The 21,687-nt window shown below is 43.5% G+C and overlaps 1 protein-coding gene across 1 annotated transcript in view; it reads left to right on the top strand.

Moving 5' to 3' along the window:
* The first annotated feature begins 323 nt into the window (after window positions 1-323).
* reln (reelin) overlaps window positions 324-21,687 on the top strand; it is an 82,455-nt gene continuing 61,091 nt past the window's right edge. Inside the window, exons 1-2 of the mRNA XM_079567954.1 lie at window positions 324-805; window positions 18,375-18,482. Of these exons, the coding sequence (XP_079424080.1) occupies window positions 565-805; window positions 18,375-18,482 (349 nt within the window). The 5' untranslated portion in view covers window positions 324-564. The remainder of the gene's footprint in view (window positions 806-18,374; window positions 18,483-21,687) is intronic.

Below are 21,687 nucleotides of genomic sequence, written 5' to 3'. Positions count from 1 at the left end.
GGTCCGTTGGGGGGGTTGATGGAAAAGTCTAATAATGCATATGTAAAAGACTGAGAATTAATAAGACCTTTGTACGGGTCAATAGTTTGGCATTTGCATGTAATTGCGCGGATAAGCCGTATCTGTAAAGTGAGTACACTTGATTTGGTGATACAACAGTGCTTTGTGGAGTGAGTGAGTGTTTGGATGGAGAGGTGAAGACAAGGGAAGAGGGGGAGGAAGAGATTAAGGAGAAGGCAGCGTGATCCACTGACTGAGCAGAGGGAGGAGAGAGCTCACAGCACGCGTGGAGCTGGTGCGCGAGCGGAGAGAGACAGACACAGGGTGGTGGGTGGAGAGAGGACCAGAAGGAGGGGTGAGGTATTTAAACGCCGGAGCAGGACAGCACAGGCGAAGCTCTGAACTCCCCGAGAGTGAAGGTGGACTCACTTAACACCAGAGCCCCTCTGACCCGACTCTTTTGGACTTAGGACTTTGTGTGGACTCTTCCTTTTCTCTGGGACTGTACCTACTCCTCTGCTCTGTCCTCCTTCAGCCGTGCGTAGACCCGGGGTGTGAGGGCAAATGGCCTCTCTGAGGGGCACATTAGGCTGTGCCCTGCTGACCCTGCTCTTGGGGAGCAGCAGCGTGGACTCGAGTACATCCCCTGCTAGTTTTTACCCTCGTTTTAACCCTTTTTTCTTCCTGTGCACCCATCATGGGGAGCTAGAGGGAGTTGGGGTGGCTGAGGGCGGGGGAGAGGTGCTGCTTACCCTCCAAATAACAGGCAGTCCCACTGCCTACACCCCGGGACAGGAGTACCAAGGTGAGCTCTGAGCCTTATTAATGCACTGTGTTGTCTTCTGCATGCCAACAAGTCGGTAGCTTCATATGCATCTCTGTATAATTGGCTTCACTTTGTTGATTCTCTGTTGAACTGATGTGTTACTTTAATTCAACAAGAAACAGCCGATAAGTAACAGAGGAGACAGTACAGTAGGATTGTTTTGTGCTGTATACAGTACTCTGTGAGTTGCTTTGTTGTCGGTGCATTTATGTAACTGAGAGGAAGGGATGCAGAGTGGGACTCCAGTTCAGAGGAGCTTTGGTGTTTTACTGGGATCCTGATGCCCTGAGTGTGGGAGGACTGTACGACTCACATCCAGATCCCTGAATGAAGACAGAGTGAAAGCGCGCACTGAGCGCTGAAGACACCAGCGCTGTTACTGATAGTACATTAATATTTATAGATCCCATGGTTTCTAGTACTTTCCCACAGAGCTGTTAGTGCACCTGCCCTGGACACACTTTCCTCTGACCTCCCAGAGTCTATCAACTCTGCTCCCGCTCTCAGCACTCTGTTAACACGGCGGACACTGACCTGTCCGGGACAGAGCAGGGGTCACATTCCCAGCAGCTGTCCTCTTTTAGCACAAGGCTTTATGTACACAAATCTCATCCCTCAATAAACAATCTATTTTTAATACCCTTATTTAAGTTGTTTGATGCATTAATGCATTAAAAGTTCACTCTTAAAAACATGGCAAAATGGAATATAACCAGACTGTGACATGAAAACGAGAGCAGGGATCAGCCCCTCACTCAAGCACCTTTTAGCAGGGGCCTGGCTTGTAGGATAGCGTGTGGGGAGAGATTTGAATAACTAACTGGTGGATGAAGTGGTTTAGATAATTAGCATTAGAAATGTGGTATACTGGGAGGAGGGAGGATTTAAACAGGGCTGTGCTGGGATGGAGTAGGGGGAGATTTATATGATGAGAGGATTGAGCAGATGAGATACTCGCCGCACGGTAAAACGCCCGGCTGCTCACTTTCCCCATGTTCGGCCAAAGCTCATTGTTACAGATCAAGGATTTACTTGCGTTCGAGATTGTAATGGGAGATAAACACCACTAAGCTACAGTCTATGTGTCTTTGCGGAGCATTTCCAGGCAGCACTTCTCATTTTACTTTCTTATTTTCCCCCATGCATCCGGCACAACTGTAACCATTATATCAGTTTATAGTGCACAGTACAGGGAAGGCTGTTGATGTTGATGAAGAGTTTTTAGAAATCTGCTTAAAATGTATATTATATATGAAATGATGCTTTTGATCATAACCCATATACAGTGCTGGATTTGTTCTGCATAAAACTCTCACACATGTGTGGTAGTGGGTGGAAAGCATTAGCTGTCTGTGTGTTTTGGAAGAAAGTCTAAAGAAAAGGAGGTTTTAAAGAAATGGTTGACCCTTTGGTTGGAGTTGGTGTTGCTGCGTGCGGCGCCGAGGAAAACTGTGCTTGATTTGTTGTACCGTAATTGCGTTTCTGACCCGACCCCGCTGCCTCTTGCTCCTGTTTCTTTTGAACGATAAAGGCGCGCGTGGGCAGTGTTGAACTTCAGATTACTGCGTTTAGCTAACACAAGGAAATGACCAGGAGAGGTCGTTTTGTCTATTAAATGATGGAGAGGGTTGGTGCATCGGCGGGGTCAAAGTGGACGAGATGAAAGCTGAAAAATAGCCCCGAACGAGAAGAAATCGGAAAGAGTCGAATTGAGATTGCACAGCAGCATTCAAAGTGCTCCGGCAGACAAATGGAGGGAGCCTTATCTCTGATGGAGACAGAAAGGTCAGGATGGGATTTGTCCTCAAAATAAATAAGTCATACTGTAGTATATGTGTCCTGTTCCTACTGTACAGTTGGAAATGTTTAATTCCGTATTTTTGCTATGGAGAGGCAGAATCCTTCACCAGGGACAGGAACGACATGGCAAATAGAGCTGGGTGCCATTACCAGTACTTTAAAGATACTTGGTTTTTAGATACCAATACCTGAATGATACTTTTCCCAATACCTGTACTAAAATATTTGTAAAGATACTTGGTTTTTAGATACCAATACCTGAATGATACTTTTCCCAATACCTGTACTAAAATATTTGTCATCTTGAACCAGAAAACAGAACGATAAGGTTTGGAAGATCTGAACATTTGCAATATCGGGTTTCATCTCAAGAATCATATGGGGAAAAATTGGGAGAAATTGTGGCAAAAAGAAGGAAAAAAAATGTAAAAAACGAAAATAGGGAAGAAAATGGGGCAAAAATAGGGAACAAATATGAGAAAAAATGGGTGAGAATGGGGAAAATGTTAGTTCAAAAAATGTGAAAAAATGAGGGAAAAAATTGTAAAAACAAGAAGTAATTGGAGCAATAATAATAAGAAGAAAATTATGATAACAAGAAAAAAAAATGTAAAAAAATTGGAGAAAATTGATTAAAAATAGGGCGGGCGGATAGAAATAAAATTGAGCAAAAATGGACCAACAGCATCAAAACTTCGGTACCTGCTTTTGACTTCAATACTAGCAGTATCTAAACTTTTTTCTTCGATACTGGCATCATTTAACGGTACCCAGCCCTAATGTCAAACACATAGTGGTTCAAAACAATACGCAGCAGAATGTCAAGAAGGTTTGGCCACAGCACGCATGCTTGACACTCAATCTATTCTGTCCAACAAAACAACCTGAACATAAATAAATATGCAGTCCAAAAAACTGCCACGAGTAGATTTGCATCATGAGTTTGCTTTAAGAGTTTACATGGTTAAAATGGGAAACTGAAAATGGAACACCAAGCACGCAACCCCATAGGACATAACACTTTATTTATAATGTATGCATTTTATTGATAGCTTACATTATGCAAAATCTGGAGAGTGTTGTTTTGTTTTCGTTTGCACATGTTTCAATTATTCTGCATACATTTTTATCTCTGTTTTAAAATCTAGACACTGACTTTTACTGGCGTTTTGCTTATCTGCATTTAGCAACATCTTAAATGCTAGGGGAATTTTCCAGATATACATACATTATTTCAAGCTATACTACAAAAAATACCAAGGTGTCCAACGTAGTAAGGACAGTAAGGAGTCCCTTTAATTGCTTTTAAATTGACTTCCCCAAATCCCTCGCAGCATTCAACCATAAGGCACGTCAAGCATCACCTACACATCCGCAGCACTCAAACGCCGATAGACCCGGCGCCCTACGATGCGCCTTTTAACCTCTGACCCCCGACTCGTGAATGCATTACTTTGTAGCTGCTTTTGCGCCGTGATAAGGCTTGAGATGAACCTACTTAGCTCGTGTAGATTTTTTCATTTGTCTTTCTAAAAACAAACCCGTCAAACTCTAAAACATTCATAAGCACGCTAGGCACCGGTCAGTGAACCAACAAAAGGCTGGCCTAGTTTCCATGCAGACGAGTTTTGGGGGGGGGCGCAGAGACACTAGAGGCGAGGTAAAGAGCCCCGACAAGAGCGGAGGGGATCGGGGCTAATGGTTTAATAGGGCTCTCTTGTTAGCAAAGCAAAGGCAATATGTGGATAGCACTCACACTTTCAAGTGGTCCAAAAGCCATGCATTCATTAACTTCCTCTTCTGCCTTTCTGCCTCCTGCTGCTTTGTCTGAATAGGTCACTTCGCTGAGTGGAGGGAAGTGTGTCAAGCGCTTTTTTTCCTCTTCTTCTTCTCCTCCCCGGTTTGTACGAGCCCACCAAGTGTGTTTGGGTGTTCTGCTTCTTTCTTTTTTTTGGTGGACATTGAATGATGAACCATTTAGGGAGGGAATTGTAGTGGCTCCCGATATCGCCGTTTCCTTTTCATACGCCGAAGCAGATGGGCGAGAAATGAGAATAGATATTCATTGGGGCTTCATCTCTTTTGTCACACATGCATGCTCTTAGTGGGTGATCCATCAAAGACGTATAACAGACAGGTCAGATGTTCTGCCCGGCCAGTGCAGCGCGCGCGAATGTCCTCGCGCACGGGCTATTAAAACGCTTTGTTGGTATGACAGGATAACAGGGAGAGAGGAGGTTAAGAGAATTCGAGAGCAACAAAAAAAAAAAGCAGTGTCAATCATATTTAGCACGGCTTTTCGCGAGACGAGGGTTTGTGCCTTTTTTTTGCGGCTGCTAAGTGAAGGAAATTTGAAGCTGGGAGAGTCGAGATGGCACAAAAATGCTTACCGTCCTGGAAAACTGATTCTCTCTGCATCAGAGCGTGGAGAATGGCCTCAGATAACAGTGACATTGTTAGCCTTTGCCAGACGGCTGCCAGAACCGCGCCAACATTGTGCCACTTGCAGCTGAAGTGGCTAAAAAAACGGGAGGCAGCGGAATGGACTCCTGCCAGACAGAGGTGGGCAAGTGTGCCAGTCTCATTTGGACAGGAAACACAGCAATTCATTTAGTTTAATGCTCTTCACCGAGACGAGGATATGAGTTTGCCGCGCTGCGACTAAGTAGGCACACAATTTTAAAAAATGTGGTGTGCATAATTTCACTGCTCGAGGCACGACAACCAAAAATGTTTATTGAAGTTGTTGCACAATAATAGTAAAGCTTGTTTTGGGTGTTTTCTAAGTTGAAAGAATACTCAGGAGACACGCCTCCCCACTGTGCATGGAAAGATTTTATTGGCACAAATTCCCCTAATTTCGGCCTCTGCCTCTTTGAAGTCTGCTTTCAACAAACAGACTGCCTGTAAACACAATTAAAACATTTTTCTCTCATTATAGGTTGAAATAGCGGGGCCCACGGTGTTGCGCATAGGAGTCTGTGTTAACTCGTAACAATGCTGCAGTGTTGAGCGTCTTGGCCTAAAGCTGTTTAAAACTATGTCCTTTCTACTCGCTGGTCCTGGACAAGTTCTCATGGTGTGGTTTCCCAGCCTCTGCTGCTGATTGCCGTGTCAGCTTTGCCCATGGCCTCTTCCTCGTGGAGAATGGGCCCGTTCTTCTTGGATTGTGTTCCTCCTCCTCCTCTCTTTGCGCCGGATCCTTGTCCTGGCGCTTGATTTGGAGGGTGTAATCCCCGCTGGGGGGGGGGCGGTGTGTCGCCTGTGCTGATAGCATTCAGATGGGCCACACGGTGCATCCAGTGGACCATCTACAGAGGCCTGGCTGGTTCTGGAGCCTGGGAACAGTGTGTGTGTGTGTGTGTGTGTGTGTGTGCGTGTGTGTGTGTGTGTGTGTGGCTCAGGCGGATTAGCCCCCGGCCCTACCCCCCTCAGCACCAGGCTCCTTCAAACGCACAGGGAGACTGGCACAGGCAGATTACACAGCCAACACATATCCCTGTTTATGGGGACCGCATGGGATCAAAAAAGGGGAGGGGGGCGGTGTCAGCTCCTGAAAATGCATGATTATGACCATGTTAAAGCAGCCTCGTATAATGGTCTTGTAGGTCCTTCAGGACAGATGCACTGTTTGTCACCCCTGTTCTGACCCAGGAGGATATACTCATCATCGGGCCATTCAGGGGTGGGGGGGGGTTCGGGGGTATTTCCGCTGCCTAAACTGAACCGATTTGCTCCTAGAAGGGAGTTCAAGCCACAAGGTCTAGGAATCAAACTTAGACTTAGACTTTATTGATCCACAAGGGGAATTTTGTTGTCACAGCAGCAGCTGAATAATAGTAATCTTACAACCCAATTAACAGCAATAACCCTAATAATGATTAAAATTGAGACTATTCAAATGCGCAGAATTAGTACTTCTGCATATGAAATCTGGTATAAGTACAAAGATGTTAAAATTGCACAATAGAAATGTACTATTTACATTTAAAAATGTAAGGCAGTGCTAATGACCAGTGGAGCATTGACATGAAGTTATCTGAGTGGCAAGTTGTTGTACATTTGAGTATGATAAGACCAGGACCTTCTTCCTGTGAGGAAAGAAAAAGAGAAAGAAGAGAAAGAAGAAGAAGACAAAGAAGAAGAGCGAGAAGAAGAAGAGCAAGAAAACGAAGAAAAAGCGCAAGAAGAAGAAGCGCAAGAAGAAGAAGTGCAAGAAGAAGAAGCGCAAGAAGAAGAAGTGGAAAAAGAGCAAGAAGAGCTTTATTTATAGAGCGCTTTTCACAGAGATGGTCACAAAGCGCTTTACATTAGACAATGAGACAAAGAATGCAAACCACCTTGCCACTATCCGGCCAGCTACTAATCTGTAGTTATTGTATTTGCTTAGATTTGTGAATAAGAGTTTAGCAACTCTAAACGGAGGGAAGGTGACAGCGGTGAGTGTGTTCTCGCTGTGTGGAGCACGGCTGATTAAGATTGGGTGTCAGGGGAAATGCTCCACATTGATCTACTGCCAGTACAGAGCATCTAGTCTTTCATTACTGCAACAAGCTTGTTAATTAGAAATCAATCTTTCCTCTTGGTTCCACTCAGCTTCTTCATGCCCGATGCCTCTCCTCTTTAACGATCATAACCGTACGCTATAAAGTCACATTAGAGACGCTAGATACAGCGTAATGTGCAATTTACAACCAAAAAGTGAGGCAGAAATAGTGCTATTAAATATATCACGTAAACTCACAAAATTGGCCGTGATATTTAGGTGTGTACAGCTTGCATTAGTTGTATTCCTTTAAAGAGGTAAATGGTAGCAGAAGCATGTGGTGACTTTGTTGTGGGTCCACATCATTTGCATGCCAACAGCCAGATGTTTTGCCGGTGATAGTGCACAGATGTTGCAGGTACGGAGGCTGATGTGTTGGAGGTAGATATCCTGATGTGGTAATTGTTTTTGACAGTAAACAATACAAGGGGGGATTGTTTAAGCTGCAAAGGCTGCTGTGCATCATGCTAATTGCTTGTAATTGTAAATACATGTGACAGCTTACATGATCACAGACCTCCTTCAGGGACTGTGTGGGTCTGCAGGTCAGAATTATAATTAAATAAGAGGAAATGTGGAAAATAACAATTAGATTTTTACACTTTTACACAGTGGCTGAAAAGTGGGGAGCCAAGCTGCTCATCCAACATCTCAGCCATGGCCACTCCCTGCCTGCACCCCATGCAGTTTGGCTTCCGCCTGTATCACTCCACAGAAACAGCCAATTGTGTCTTTTTAGAAACTGTCAAATCCATGCTTGACAAAAACACCTGCGTTGGTGCAGCCTTTTTAGATTTGAAGAAGGCATTTGACACAGTAGACCATCAAGCCTGTGTCATCGTTTCCAGAATGCCCTGCAGGGGTCCCACAAGGTTCAGTATTAGGACCTATACTTTTTTCTGTGTACATCAATGACCTGTCAAATTTCCACTTTCAAATGTACTCAGATGATGCCATTTTACTCCTTCTAAAACAACTGAGGAGGCGTCATCTACCCTCACAGCAGCCCTGGTGTGTTGTCCCGATCAAATACATAAATAAATAAAATAAACATTTAGTCATGCAGTCTGTTTTACATGTTGCATTTGTCTTATAACTGGAAGTCCGATTCCAGCCCTGACCAGCCTGCTCTGTTCTTTTGGCTTGTTGGGTGTGATGTGATTGGTGGTGGATGAAGAGGTTGTTAAGAAGCTTCTGAAGTTTGAAAACCGCAGTTTGAGGAGCTGACAAAATAGTTACCATTGTGCTCTGAATGCTGACACACAGTAAGAATATTGTACTGAGGCCCAAAGACAGATTATAAGAAATACGTGTATTTGAAGTGCAGGTTGCTTCATCAAGTTTGCGTTGTCCAAGCCATTGTATCTTGGGGAGATTCTCAACAATTCTTTGGACCTTTGTGCACTTTGAAATTGAATACAAAAGTACATTGTTGCTCTGGCTTGTGGCTTGTGCTCAACAGATGTGACTTTTGTTGACCAGTCTTTAGTCGGTGCTGAGCGTCGTGCCTGGCCCTCACTCGTGGACAGGCTGTGACAGATTGACTTTGGGCCGGCTCACTCATCATGAAGCCGTCTGGGGCGTGGGGGGGCACCAGCTGTGGGGACGGGGTGCAGGTCAGAAAGGCTAAACAGACTGTTGTCCCCGAAAAGAACACAGAGGACAAGGCCCTCAGAGAGACACAGGGCTGTTGGGTCGCCTGTGTGGGATGTGATTGACCCACTTGTTCCTTGTCCAGACAGAGCAATGGGATGTTTCCGTGGGATGTGTTGTGTTCAACATCTGCCATTATGCATTGATGTCGAGGAAGAATAGGGTTTGTCTCTTTCATTTATTTGATTTAAATACGTGTTAATTCACATAAGACAACAGTGATGATTGCGCTTAATGTGTTAAAAGCAGGACAAATGGGCACTTTTGCTATGTGCAGTGTTCACTAATCCATACTGCTGGAACCTGGTTAATGTATGTGAATTTGCTAATTGTTGAATGGTCTCTTGTTTATTTCATATCTCTATCAACAGTATTTATGGCTCTAAGAACTGGTTCATTCACTGGTTCACATTCCCCGTTGTTTTCTCCCACTGTTCAAGAAGGCCTTTGTACAAACTGCAGCTTCTGCTAAACCTAAATTCCACCATACAGTATGTGAGTGAATGAATTTCATTACACTGTGAGCTCAGTGAGAAACAGCCTTTCCCATTTCCCCCTTCCTGAAGTCTTTAGTTGTTGAGAGAAGCGTCCTAGTAACAGACTAAGAATGATCTAATATCATCAGCATGAAGTTGTTCATCAAATCATCCCTCCATCCATTCATATTCATCCTCTTTATCCGAGGCCGGGTCACAAAAGCAGCAGTGTCAGGAGATATGTCCAGACTTCCTTTTTCACGCACACTTCCGCCAGCTCTTCTGGGTGGTCCCAAGGCATTCCTAAACAGGCCGAGAGATGTGCTTCCTCCAGTTTGTCCTGAGTCTTTCCCAGAGCCTTCTCCTGATGGGACATGCACCTCAGTGGTGTCCAGGAGGCATGTAGAAGATGAAACCCTTGCAGATGGAACTTTTTTCTTTTCTTTTCCTGACAAAAAGCCCATTGTAGACTAGAGCTGCAACTTGGTTTGCTTGTCAATCTCATGCTCACTTCTTCCCTCACTCGTAAAGAACACCCAAGATACTTAAACTCCACTTAAGGAGGGACTCTCAGTCTCCACCGACCTTACTACGCACTTTTCATGGCCTCTGACTTGGAGGTACACTTAACACAACAGCACATGCTGATATGACAGTGCCAACAGGACAACATCATCTGCAAACCAGACCCCTTCCAGGCCCTGGCTGCATCTGTAAATTCATCAGAATAATACTGGCTTGGATTTGTCTTATGCAAACTTGACAAACTTCTCACAGCACCACAGTGGACCATTTTTCATTCATTCACCATATTTGGTGCGGTTATCAGTTAGCACACAATCTTTATCAATAAGCCCCTTTGACCACCACCGATCACTCATTCAGACATACATATGCATCAGTCCGACAGAACCGTTAACCTTTGGATCCTTGGACAAATTTTAGACAAGTTTAGAGATAAACAATGCCGTGCCCTCCATGCACCTAGTGCATTGCCATAAATGTAAAGATACCATTTGAATCACATTAGAAAAACCACAACAAAGTGTGAGTGTGGAGCAGATTAAGTGTGAGAACAAGACGCCGCAGACAGAACGGCCTCTTCACTTGTGTTTTTCTGCGCGGCTGTTGTCGGGTTAACGCCAAATTTTCGAGCACAAACACTGCAAACATTAAGTATAACAGTAGTACCTCAATCATTGGACCCAGGCCAAGATAGCTAGTGTCTTATTGTGTCTTGTAGCAATAACTCTGATTTCAGAAAAGTGGGACTTTGTTGAGCAGGACCTGTAGAAGGCCATTGGCTGGTGGGGTGTCTGATTTAGAGCTTCACAGCAGCAGATGGCAGTGCCAGCAGGCCAGGATGGTGCCAGGAGGTTACGCAATGGAATGATGCCTCTAAGACCTAACTGGAACACTGCATGCCACATATATGTGCGGAAACACTCTACCCACACATTCGGCAAAAACTGTAGAGAAATGTGCATCCTCGCCTAGTTAACAAAGTCTTCTTCTTGTTCTGCTTGCTGTTGCCTTATGGGTATTCTCTGGTGGTTCTCAGGGGTTTCTAGCAATGTCACGCCCTACAGAAACGTAGATCCACTTGTATTGCTATTTGATAGCTTGGTTGATGCAAAAGTTAAAAATTGACACACTGTTTAGTCCTGGTTTCTGTCCCCGTCAAGGGCACAACATATTCCTAATTCCGATTCTGGGATGCAAGGATGAGTTTATTTCAACTTTCACAGAGCAGAGAATAGAGTAGAACTTAATTGAGTGGCACTGTAGTTTTACAACACCTAGCCTGACTAGTCTTCTGTAGCATAAAAGCTACTTCCGGGTTTACAATTGCACAAACATCTGCAAACACAATATACTACAAGAGGGCAAAATGAATTAGACTGCATAAAAACAATTGGGTGACAATGGAATAATGGTTTAGATGTGGCTTTTATTGAATAGAAGTGGTTCTGTCGGGTCATTCTTTTTCCTGTTGTGGATTGATATTTCAAGATCGTTTCAGGTGTAGAGTCTTTTTTTATGAAGTGGACTTCCCAGCTCTGGCAATGGGGTTTGGGGACAGATGGGGCTTTAGATTCCCCATGGTCTGGCCTCTATTTCCTGGTCCACTCTGGGGCACGTGTGACAGCCAGTGGGATATGGGTCAGATGGTCAGCATTCTCAGTTTAGAACAGAGCCAGGAAAACCTCCAGCCATTTGGGATCACAAAAGGGTGCTTGGGGTTCACGTGCCCGGAAATGTAGTATAGTAGATAGACTAGATAGTAGAAATTGATGTAGATTCATTTATTGCTTGTTTTAGAGACAGATCCGGCAATGTTTATCTTAAGGCAAGACGCTGCAATTGTCTATTTTGGACCTCAAGTGCCATTGCTTTAAAACTATGCATTCAATCCTGTTTTTATGAACATTTTAATTCCCTGTTTATGTGGGGCTGTGGTGGTTCTTCAGGCTCATACTTATATCTTGTGTTTTTAAAGGCAATGCAGTGGGTGTGGTGAAAGCAGACCAGTGTTTGTTGTATACACTGTGAGCAGAAAGGAGCTGTTCAGCCCATGCCAACCATGCAGAGAGACACCACACCTTCAGCCCTTCAGGTTTTCTCCCATAGGTTTACTTTGAATGAGATCATGCCTCTGACTCTTTCCAAGTGTTTCTGAGAGTCACTTTTACCTTATTCAATGTGTGACCCACTTCTTTCTAAAGGTGAGACCCATTTTGACTTGGATAACAGTGAATGTTTACTGCAACCACATTTCCAAAAACTGAGGATGTTGGTTATTTGCTCCACTTACTTATTTTTCCATAAACCTGTGACAAATCAACAGGTGTCATCATTTTCCAACAGTATGACTCTTGTATTCTATGCTTTCTTCACATTTCTACATGCATTCGGTATCATCAAGCTGGATGGAAGTTTGTCTTCTAAGCTTAAAGAGGGGGTATTATGCTTTTTTCAGCCACATAGCACCAGTCTATAGCACACTACAATGATGACCAAACCTTCTGTTGGTCTGTCAATGCAGTAAATTAGAATAACTGCCTTGTATAAAATTGCTCTTTCAAAATGGCGGAAGCAAATGACTTGAAATAGGCCTCTGTCTCTTTAAGAACCTCTGACCCTTTCCGACACGCCCCCTCCACACGCTGTCTGTGGCATCTCAACAACACTGCGCTTGTCTCAACAGTATTGAAACTACGATCGGTGCATTTTAATTTTTATTGTTGGAAAGGAGCTACTGTTTATCACTTTGTGAACAATGGCCACACAGGATATTATTTGGAGACGAACCTTCCACACCGGACGCTTGGAAGGGGCTCTTGCCTGAAAAATAACTGCTGTTTGGAGGCTCTCTCTTTGCATCTGCCATGCCCTATGGATCTCTAACTATACCCCCATGGACGACACCAGGATCTGCAGGAGCCCATACGATTCAAAAGACGGACATTATCTGTGCAGGTGGACAATGGTTTTTCGAGGTTACCCCGTTAGCTTGTTATAATCGACTACAGCTCATTGTTGATGAAAAGTCTGCAATAAACCACAAATGTGTAAAGCCAGGCTCATTGTGTGATCATCGTAAAGGCTGCTTCGAGTAGTTGCTGCTTTATTGACGTTATTTGTGCATAATATGCTGCCTGTTTTCAATGAATGTTGTGAAGGTGAAGGTTGTTAGCTTGTCGCGGCTAATAGTGCCTTAGCTCCGGGAGAAACCACTCGGCTACGACTCACTGTAGATGAAATGTGAGCAATAAACTACGAAATCAAAAAGCCAGGCTCCGTGTGTGATCATCATAAAGGCTGCTTCAAGCAGTTGCCTGTTTTAGTGACGTTTTCAATGCATAATATGCTGCTTGTATTCAGTGAATTTTCCCGTTAGCTTGTCGCGGCTAGCTTGTTAGCTCCGGGAGAAAACCACTCGGCTATGACCCATTGTAGATGAAATGTGAGCAATAAACAAATCAACAAGCCAGGCTCCGTGTGTGATCATTGTTAAACGGTTCTTTATGTGTGTGGTGGTTTTATTGACTTAATGTGTGCATATTTCTCGTTTTCACGTGATGACTCGAGGTTTAGCTTAGCATTAGCTTTCTCCGGAGGCTCTGTGCATCATCAAGGCCCAGCGCAGAACCAGACACTGAAATAAGTGTTCTTGTCACCGGTTTTAATCCTGGGTGTTTCGGTAACAGAAACACTGATGTGTGTCTTTGTAAAAGTTTCAGAACTGCTGTAACTCCGGTTCACAACACATGAAGCTAATCCTCCATGATGCCTCTGTTTACATCTTAGGGCTTGACACTGCGGGGAGGGGGTTCTGCTGAGGGGCAGTGGTTGGTTACTCGGCTGGTGACGAAAGGTCGGAGGCGTATCCTGGAGGTCGAGGGCGTTTCCTAAAGGAATCAGGCGTTTTATCCCTAAAATGGCCGCCATCAGAGTTTCTACAGATTACTCGAAAATACGTGAATGTGCTAAGGCAACACTTCAGGGATGTTTTTAATGAGGGAATGACTTAATAACATGATGTAAAGCTTGAAAAAGTCCATTTTGCATAATACCCCCCCTTTAATTAATGAGTTTTCCTTCATGTGGATATTGTAACTAAGTAACTTGTTTACCTTAATAAATCCTTTTCGTAGTCCCTCTGGGTGTAATACAAGTGTTAATGGGATGATCTGCCCCTTGTGTCTCTGGCCAGAAAATCACAATTGCAACTTTGCCTGCACTGGGTCAGAGCTACCAATACACACTAATGGAACCACGAAGAAGAAGCTAATAGGCTAACAGGCAAAGCTAACTGCGGGCTAGCGCTACTTTAGCAGTATTTTCTGCCAAGTTTGAGTGAAAAAACCTCCATTGTGTAATTGGATATACAATATCCCTCTCTCCCTTTGTCTTTTCTGTCAGTGTAGAATTTGCTCTCACAGACAATTAATGGGTAAAAACATCCTGTGACACCTGCAGTGGCCTCTAGGGGCATGAGTTGCTTAGTTCTGCTTTAATGTAAAAGTTGTATACTCTTTACACAATCTGTACAATCAAACATCAAACAATACAATCTGTGTACTTGATAGTTTTGGTTCTCAATGGCACCACTTATGTCTTTGCATTACACATCCCCTTAAGATAAGACCAAGTTCTGTCCAGATGAGCTGTAAAACCAGCTCTAAATGCGAGGGAGTGTGTGTGTGTTTTGTTTTTTTGTGTTTTGCGAGCCTTTACATTTCTCTTGGTACGTCCAGAGAAAGTGTAGAAAGCCCCGGGCACATCAATAGTTGAAGAGGGCGCAGTTGTGTGTGTCTGTAATGAGCCTTACCACATCACATCATCAATATTACATGCTCAGACTTCGGACCAGGAGGTGCTTTGGGCATGAGCACCGTATGCAGTGGTTTAACGCCGGGTGCAGGTGAGGTGTACAGAGCCAAACGCTGTGTTTCTCTGTGAGGTCAGCGCGTGTGAAGGTGAATGGGCTTCACACATGTTTCTGGGTTTTGGGGCCAAGGCACAGCTGATTTGTAAGAGAAATACGGCTGTACCCAAACAACATTGACCTCCATGGACTCAATAACATGGAGACCACAATAACACAAAGATCTGTTTTGTACAGTATTGGGATGGTTTGTGTCAGTTGTTGTGGTAAAAAAAAAGTTGTGAGCTGTGAATTATTTCTCCTTTTAGTTATAAAGCAGTATTAAGTGACTTGTAATAAATAATAATAATAATAATAATAAATCCTTCTCGTAGTCCCTCTGGGGGTAATGCAAGTGTTGATGGGATGATTGGGGGGGTCTTTCATCTCCCCCTGGTGTCTCACTGACCAGAAAACCACAATTACAACTTCGTTACACCAGGTCGGAGTCACCAATACACACTAATAGAATCAAGAAGAAGAAGCTAAAAGGCTAAGGTGCAAAGCTAGCTGCGGGCTAGCGCCACTTAAACTGTATTTAAAGCCGGGTTTGAGTGAAAAAAATGTCTCCATTGTGTTATTGGATGTACAATATCCCTCTCTCCGTAGCATGTTGCGTTTTTTTACTCATTAATTGCCCGTGAGAGTAAATGCTATGCTGACAGGAAAGACAAAGGGAGCGAGGGATATTGTACATTGTGCCACAACCCAATTATTCAATGGAGATAAAAAAAAATTCACTCAAACTTGGCTGTAAATACTGCTTAAGTGGTGCTACCCCACAGTTGGCTTTGCCTGTGAGCCTGTTAGCTTCTTCTTTGTGATTCCATGAGTGTGTATTGGGTCTCCGGGTCGGAGAAGGGAAAGTTGCAAGCCTGGTTTTCTGGTGGAGACACCAGGGGGAGATGAAAGACCCCCCAATCATCCCATTAACACTTGTGTTATCCCCAGAGAGACCACGAAAAGGATTTATTAAGGTAAACAAGTTTCTTAGTACTGCTTTAATATCAAGTGCACTGTCCACAAAGGATGATTGAAAAGTGTCTTACAACTAAGTGTGTGTCAACCCAATGAATGAAGAGAAAAGAGGGGACAATGAAAACACAGAATAAATAATCCGTACACAGATAGTGAGACCGTAGTTTGACACATATTGCTTCATGTGTGCATCAAAGTGAAGTATTATTGATTGTGTGATTAATTGGTTGAAGATGAGATGTTTATTATAGCTGGACTTTATGGACTCCCCTTCGCTCCTCTCTCCCCTGGACGGCGCGAACAGCACTCAGAAATGAAGTGTGGACAGGAATGTTAAAGGCTACCATCAAAGGCCTCCAGCCCCCTCTTCAGATCTATGTCTCTGTGTGTGAAAGTAGCCACAGGTGATTGGATTTGATCTCATCTCCTCTCATTGGCCCGTTCGTCCTGCTGCCCTCCGAACAGCCAGTGAGAAATGGGCCGTTCGAGAACCTTGTCTAAATAATTTAAGATCTTGCATTTGTATTGATCAGGTATAGCCTGGCTCTCCGTTGGGCCTCTTCCAAACCCTCTCCATCTTTCTTGTTTTTTTTTTTTTCTATTGTAACCTTACGGCCCCGTGCTTTGCTTTCGTTACACTCTTATTCCCTTTACCACAACATCAAACGGACTGCAGGTTTCACCGCTGCCAGGGAGCTCGATATGAGCAGGGAGTAAAAATGTGGAAAATGCAAGAGAGAGCGTTTTTTTATTATCACTTCTCGCGTGGAAAAAAGGCTGAAAGAAAGCATTGAAAGAACTGGAAGAGCAGTGTGATACGCTGTAATGGTCGGTGTAGCCTTGGTGAAGCGTGCAAACATACATATAATAATTCAACTTAGCACATTAAAGAGCGCATCAGACCCTGGCCGTGCTGTAATGTAATGTAAACACCGAGAGCATGTCGCCCAACAACGTCCATGGCTTTGTTCAATTGAAAAATGCTGTCTCTTCACACAATGCATTCAGAGTGTGAACATTGTTATTGGTTGTTTGAATGAAAAAGCTTTTTCCTCCTTTCTCTGGGTCACATGATGTTAGGGGCGCTCAGAGCAACATGCATTGAATATGATAATGCTTCTGTTGCCAAGCAAAATATCATGTTTCCCACAATGCTTCCTGCCTGACAGGCAACCGCGCTGAATTTTATGTAGCTTCGAACTGTCTCCAAAAGATTGAGGGCAAGGTTTTTCATTATTGCACATATCTGTTTATACTTATTTCAATTTGAGCAGCATTTTGTCTTTGTTTTGGTCAGATTACGTAATTTGTGAATAATTTAGAAATTTCTGTCATGACGTAATACGTATCTTGTGAAAATGTGTTATAACCGCATTTTTACAATGTTCTTTTCTTAATTTGATGAAAAAATAATGGATTTAAAATAGAAAGATTCTTGTTGCGCATCTGTTTTGCATAAGAGTTATTCGTACCAGTGGTTCTCAATTTTCTGTGGGTCAGTGTAAATAATAAGAGATGTTCAAATGCTTTTATAGATAACCTTGTGATCAATGGTTCAATCAGTAAATCTTTATAATTTTCTTCAACAGTTTGAAACTGTGCCTTGTTTTATCATAAGTTGAAGTTGAGTCATGACTTGTCCATGATAAAGGTAAAAGATGGATCCCAAAGCAACAGCAGTTCAGAACCACTGCTGTACATGATGTCTGGAAATGATTCAGAGGATAATTACCTTCATATCTGGGTCTCGGTTATGGGAGAAGACGAAGGAATGGCTCAGTGTTGTTGAAAGATCTTTTAACACCGCCGCAAGACACTGTTGTTTTATGTGAAAATGTGTTAATGCAGTCCCTCAGATGCAGACGGAGAGACTGGAGCCACACACAAGTCTTAGCCACATTGTAACACGCAAAAACCCAAACGGGACGATCCACTGACGAGTCGCTATTCTTACTGTAAACAGAGCCTCCCCATTCAGTTACCCACAGAAAGAGGGGGATTCCTGGGTCAGGAAATAACAGTCTCTGCCTCTCCCCTCCGCCGAGCCTTTTATTCCTCTGAGTACACAAGTGTATTTTGGGGGTGTGTTCTGCCTTTGAGCGCTAGACAGTTTCCTCAGCTCTGATCTGTCTGGCTGGAAGTGGTCCAAAACTAGAGCCATGTTTCTTTTTTTTTTTCCCCTCTGGTGATGCTCGAGGCGTTGTGGTCCTGTCATTCAAGGGCTTTTGTTTACATGGCGGATCGATAGTTACCGTGCCTCAGGATGTACAGTTGTAGATCTTTACACAGAGATAATAACCCCTGCTGCACTTCGCGGAGCCTCCAGATGAAGACAGGTTAAGCCACACCATCGGCGGGGAGACAGTTTTCCCCATAAGTCTCTTTTTAATAACTGCAGGGGAGGAGGGCTAGACTATAGGATCGTTATCTTCATTTTGTGAGTGGAATTATGTGTCTAAATGTCTGTGAAACCCTCTGGTACATTTGGTGGGTTTGTATTGTTTACAATGTACAGCATGGTATTACTTAACTGTAATTCTTGTCCTGAATTTAAACACATAATAACGTGAGATACTGGCAATGTCGGTCTATGACTGTATGGCTTTCCAAATGCTGGTGAAATAGATTGTGTTCATTTGCTTTTCTCTCTGTTTCTCTCCTCAGTGACCATATCCACCAGCGTGTCCTTTGACGGCCTGCTGGTGACAGGCCTCTACACGTCCACTCCAGTCCAGTCTGCTCCGATCCCCGCTCCGGCTGCCTTTGGCTTCGGTGAGTCCTGAAAAGACACCACTACCACAGACTGTTTAGAGTGTCCTCCTCACCCACACGACTTCTGCCAGTATACGCTCCTCACCAAAGACTTAATTGTGCCATTTATTTTTCAAACGAAAGAATCCACGAGGCATTTGTGTTTGAGAGAAGACTGAGATGTGCAGATACGCTACACTAACACAAGAATCCTATTTCTGAACATGTTTGTGTAGGTTAAACTAAAGGGTTAACACGATTATAAGACCTCATGAAAGAACACATTATATTAACAGCAGAATTGCTGCCTCATTTCCACCATTCAAAATGCCATTTTTCAGTCGTTTTAAGTATCTTAGCACTTCGGACTGCGAGCATGACCCAACACAGGGATCCGCATCCGTTCCCAGAGAGGGTCAGAGAGCACTTCCTCGGCCCCATCGTGACAGGACATGATGGATGATGAGGGGGATGATGTGGTTTTAATGCCGAGCCAATGAATTATTATTGATGTTGAAATGAAAAGAAATGAATGTTTAATCAAGAACAAAGACGGTAAGGAAAGTGTCCGATGACAACAGAACAAAGGGACCTTGTTTTATATGGCAGCGGGTCAACTGTCAAGAAAGTCCAATGCACACAAAGCGTTTACACTCCAAGACCCTTTTCCAAATTGTTTTTTTTTATGTGGTTCCCCACCTTTTTTCCTTCAATCACCATTTATTTTAGACAATTCAGTTAAAGCAGTACTAAGTAGCTCATGCCCCTAGAGGCCACAAGCACCACTGCATGTGTCGTAGCATGTTACGTTTTTTTGCTCATTAATTGTCCGTGAGAGTAAATGCTACACTGACAGAAACGACAAAGGGAGAGGGGGATATTGTACATCCAATTACACAATGGAGATAATTTTTTCCACTCAAACTTGGCTGTAAATACTGTTTAAGTGGCGCTAGCCCGCAGTTAGCTTTGCCCATTAGCCTGTTGGCTTCTTCTTCGTGATTCCATTAGTGTGTATTGGGGCCTCCGACCCGGTGCAGGGAAAGTTGCAATTGTGGTTTTCTGGCCAGAGACACCAGGGTGTCACCAATCATCCCATTAACACTCAATGGAACCTTACGGAAAGGATTTATTAAGTTAAACAGGTTACTTAGTTCTTCTTTAAAAGATTTTCTGCACCCGTCCTCTTTTCAGGACTGGCCTGTTTTTGAGTTTTGGTCAGTCTATGTTTGCCTGTGTTGGGAGCCATATTGAGGACTTTTGACCGTTCAAAATCCAGAATAATTTGTTTTGCATGGTTAATTGCTCTGAAAAGAGTCCATGGAATTTCTCCTTTCAATCTTTCCCAATGTTTTCATTTTATTTTCCATCAGAATTGCTGTCTCATGGGACAAAAGTGTGGATATATTCCTTATTGCTGTCCGGGAGGTGGTAGCACATTCGAAAATGGGTCTTCAGAGAACTGGGCTTACTGATGCTGAACTGCTGCCACTTATTCTGACTTAGTCCACTGTTCTTCCCATAGACTGACTCCACACCCGCGAGCCCTGCTCTAGTGTCTTGGCACCGGCATTTTTACTGGGGAGGCATCCAAGCTGAAATTGCGTCACCTTTGCTTCACTCTCATTAATTTTAAAAGTTTTGGGGGACCGCTCTTGGGAGTGATCGGTGCAGCATGTGGAACTGTAAGTTTGTGACGGCTGTTTTTTCGGTGGCATTAAGTGACTTCTTCCTTTATGCATTTTGCAATCGGCCCCGTCAGTCTGCTATGCTGCTTCTGGAAAGTGTCTCCGTTGGATTGCCTTGAACGATACATATAAACATTAATTTGGGGGAGATAAGCCACGCTAAACTGTTTTCATTGAGGTTAACCAGGGATTCTTCCGGAGAGTTCCATCTGGCAGCCCATATAAACACTGAGCATGGCAGTGCAGTGACTAATACATAAACAAGATACTTGGGCCATTTGTGCAGAAACAACAAGCATAACAGCAAGCTCACAATTGTGATGGAGGCTCAGAGAAGAGAAGTCCTTGTTAAATTGTGTAGCACTCATCAATCCAAAATTGTATAAGTTACAGACTTTGGGAACATGTGTCAGACAGATGCATCAAGACAGCATTGAAAATATACTGCTACTATGTAGACCGCACGCAGAGGCCCCAGATACGTTACAAGTGATTATAGTCTTATGAAATAATTAGAACTTACGAGATTTGAAAGGGGTTAAAGCAATTATTGGTGTGAAGGAATGAGCTTACTCTGTCTGTTGTAGTAATTCAAATTCATTGCTTTTTCCTCCACTATTCATGGTACACAGTGCATTCACTTTATTATGTTGTTGTTTTTAACTTTTACTTCAGATATTCTGATATCTCCGATAAAGTGAATTTCTCCGTTGCGAGATAAAAAAAGTTCCATCTTGTCTTTTCTTGAATATTATCATTTGAAGATGCAATGCTCTCATGACTTTTAACTACAATCCCCATCTCTGATAGCAATTAGCGAATAGCAAAGATTGCAGTTATTTACTATCCTCAGCAAACAGTCAAGCATCTCTCATGGGATCTTAAAATATGCTTAAGCTGCTACATTTACAGAGTAGATCAAGCATGTTCTGAAATACATGTGATTCTCGTGTGTTGATGCTCACTGGATCTTTAAAATGTTAACAGCTTTTTTTTTTTCAAAATGTGTGCATTTTCTATAGTCAGCAAAATCGTTGTCATTCTATTGCTATAATCCGAGCTCTAATTCGGTGCAGTGCTGTGGTATTTGTTGAAGGCGCAGACAGAGACAAGTGCTTGTGTGGCGGGGTTCTGTGGCTGTTGTGGTTTTCGCGCGGCACTCGCAGACAGGACGCCTGCACACCAGGCCCCGAAACTCCCCGTGGCTGTCACCCCGCTGCTCCTCTGTGTGTGGAGCTCATAAAGCAAGTGCACTGCCACCAGCGTTCATATGTATTCAAACACATATTTTCTCCCCGCTTTGCACCCCCGTGTCTCTGTCTAATTGTCCTCTTTATATTCCCTGACACAGGATCTCCGTCAGACGCTCTCTGACAAGACAGAAATAAACATTTATAAGTGTCCACTCCCTCAACAATAGCTCCCAATAGACTTAGCATCTTTTTAGGAGGGGATTTTCACGACGTTGTCAGAACTGAACTCCCACTCTTTGTCAAATTAAGTGACGTGTGATGGAGCTCTGAGAGACAATGACAGAC

The sequence above is a fragment of the Gobius niger genome (assembly GCF_951799975.1).
Source record: "Gobius niger genome assembly, chromosome: 12".
NCBI lineage: Eukaryota > Metazoa > Chordata > Actinopteri > Gobiiformes > Gobiidae > Gobius > Gobius niger.
The sequence above is the reverse complement of the archived record's forward strand: the minus strand, read 5'-3'. Positions and strand labels throughout refer to the sequence as shown.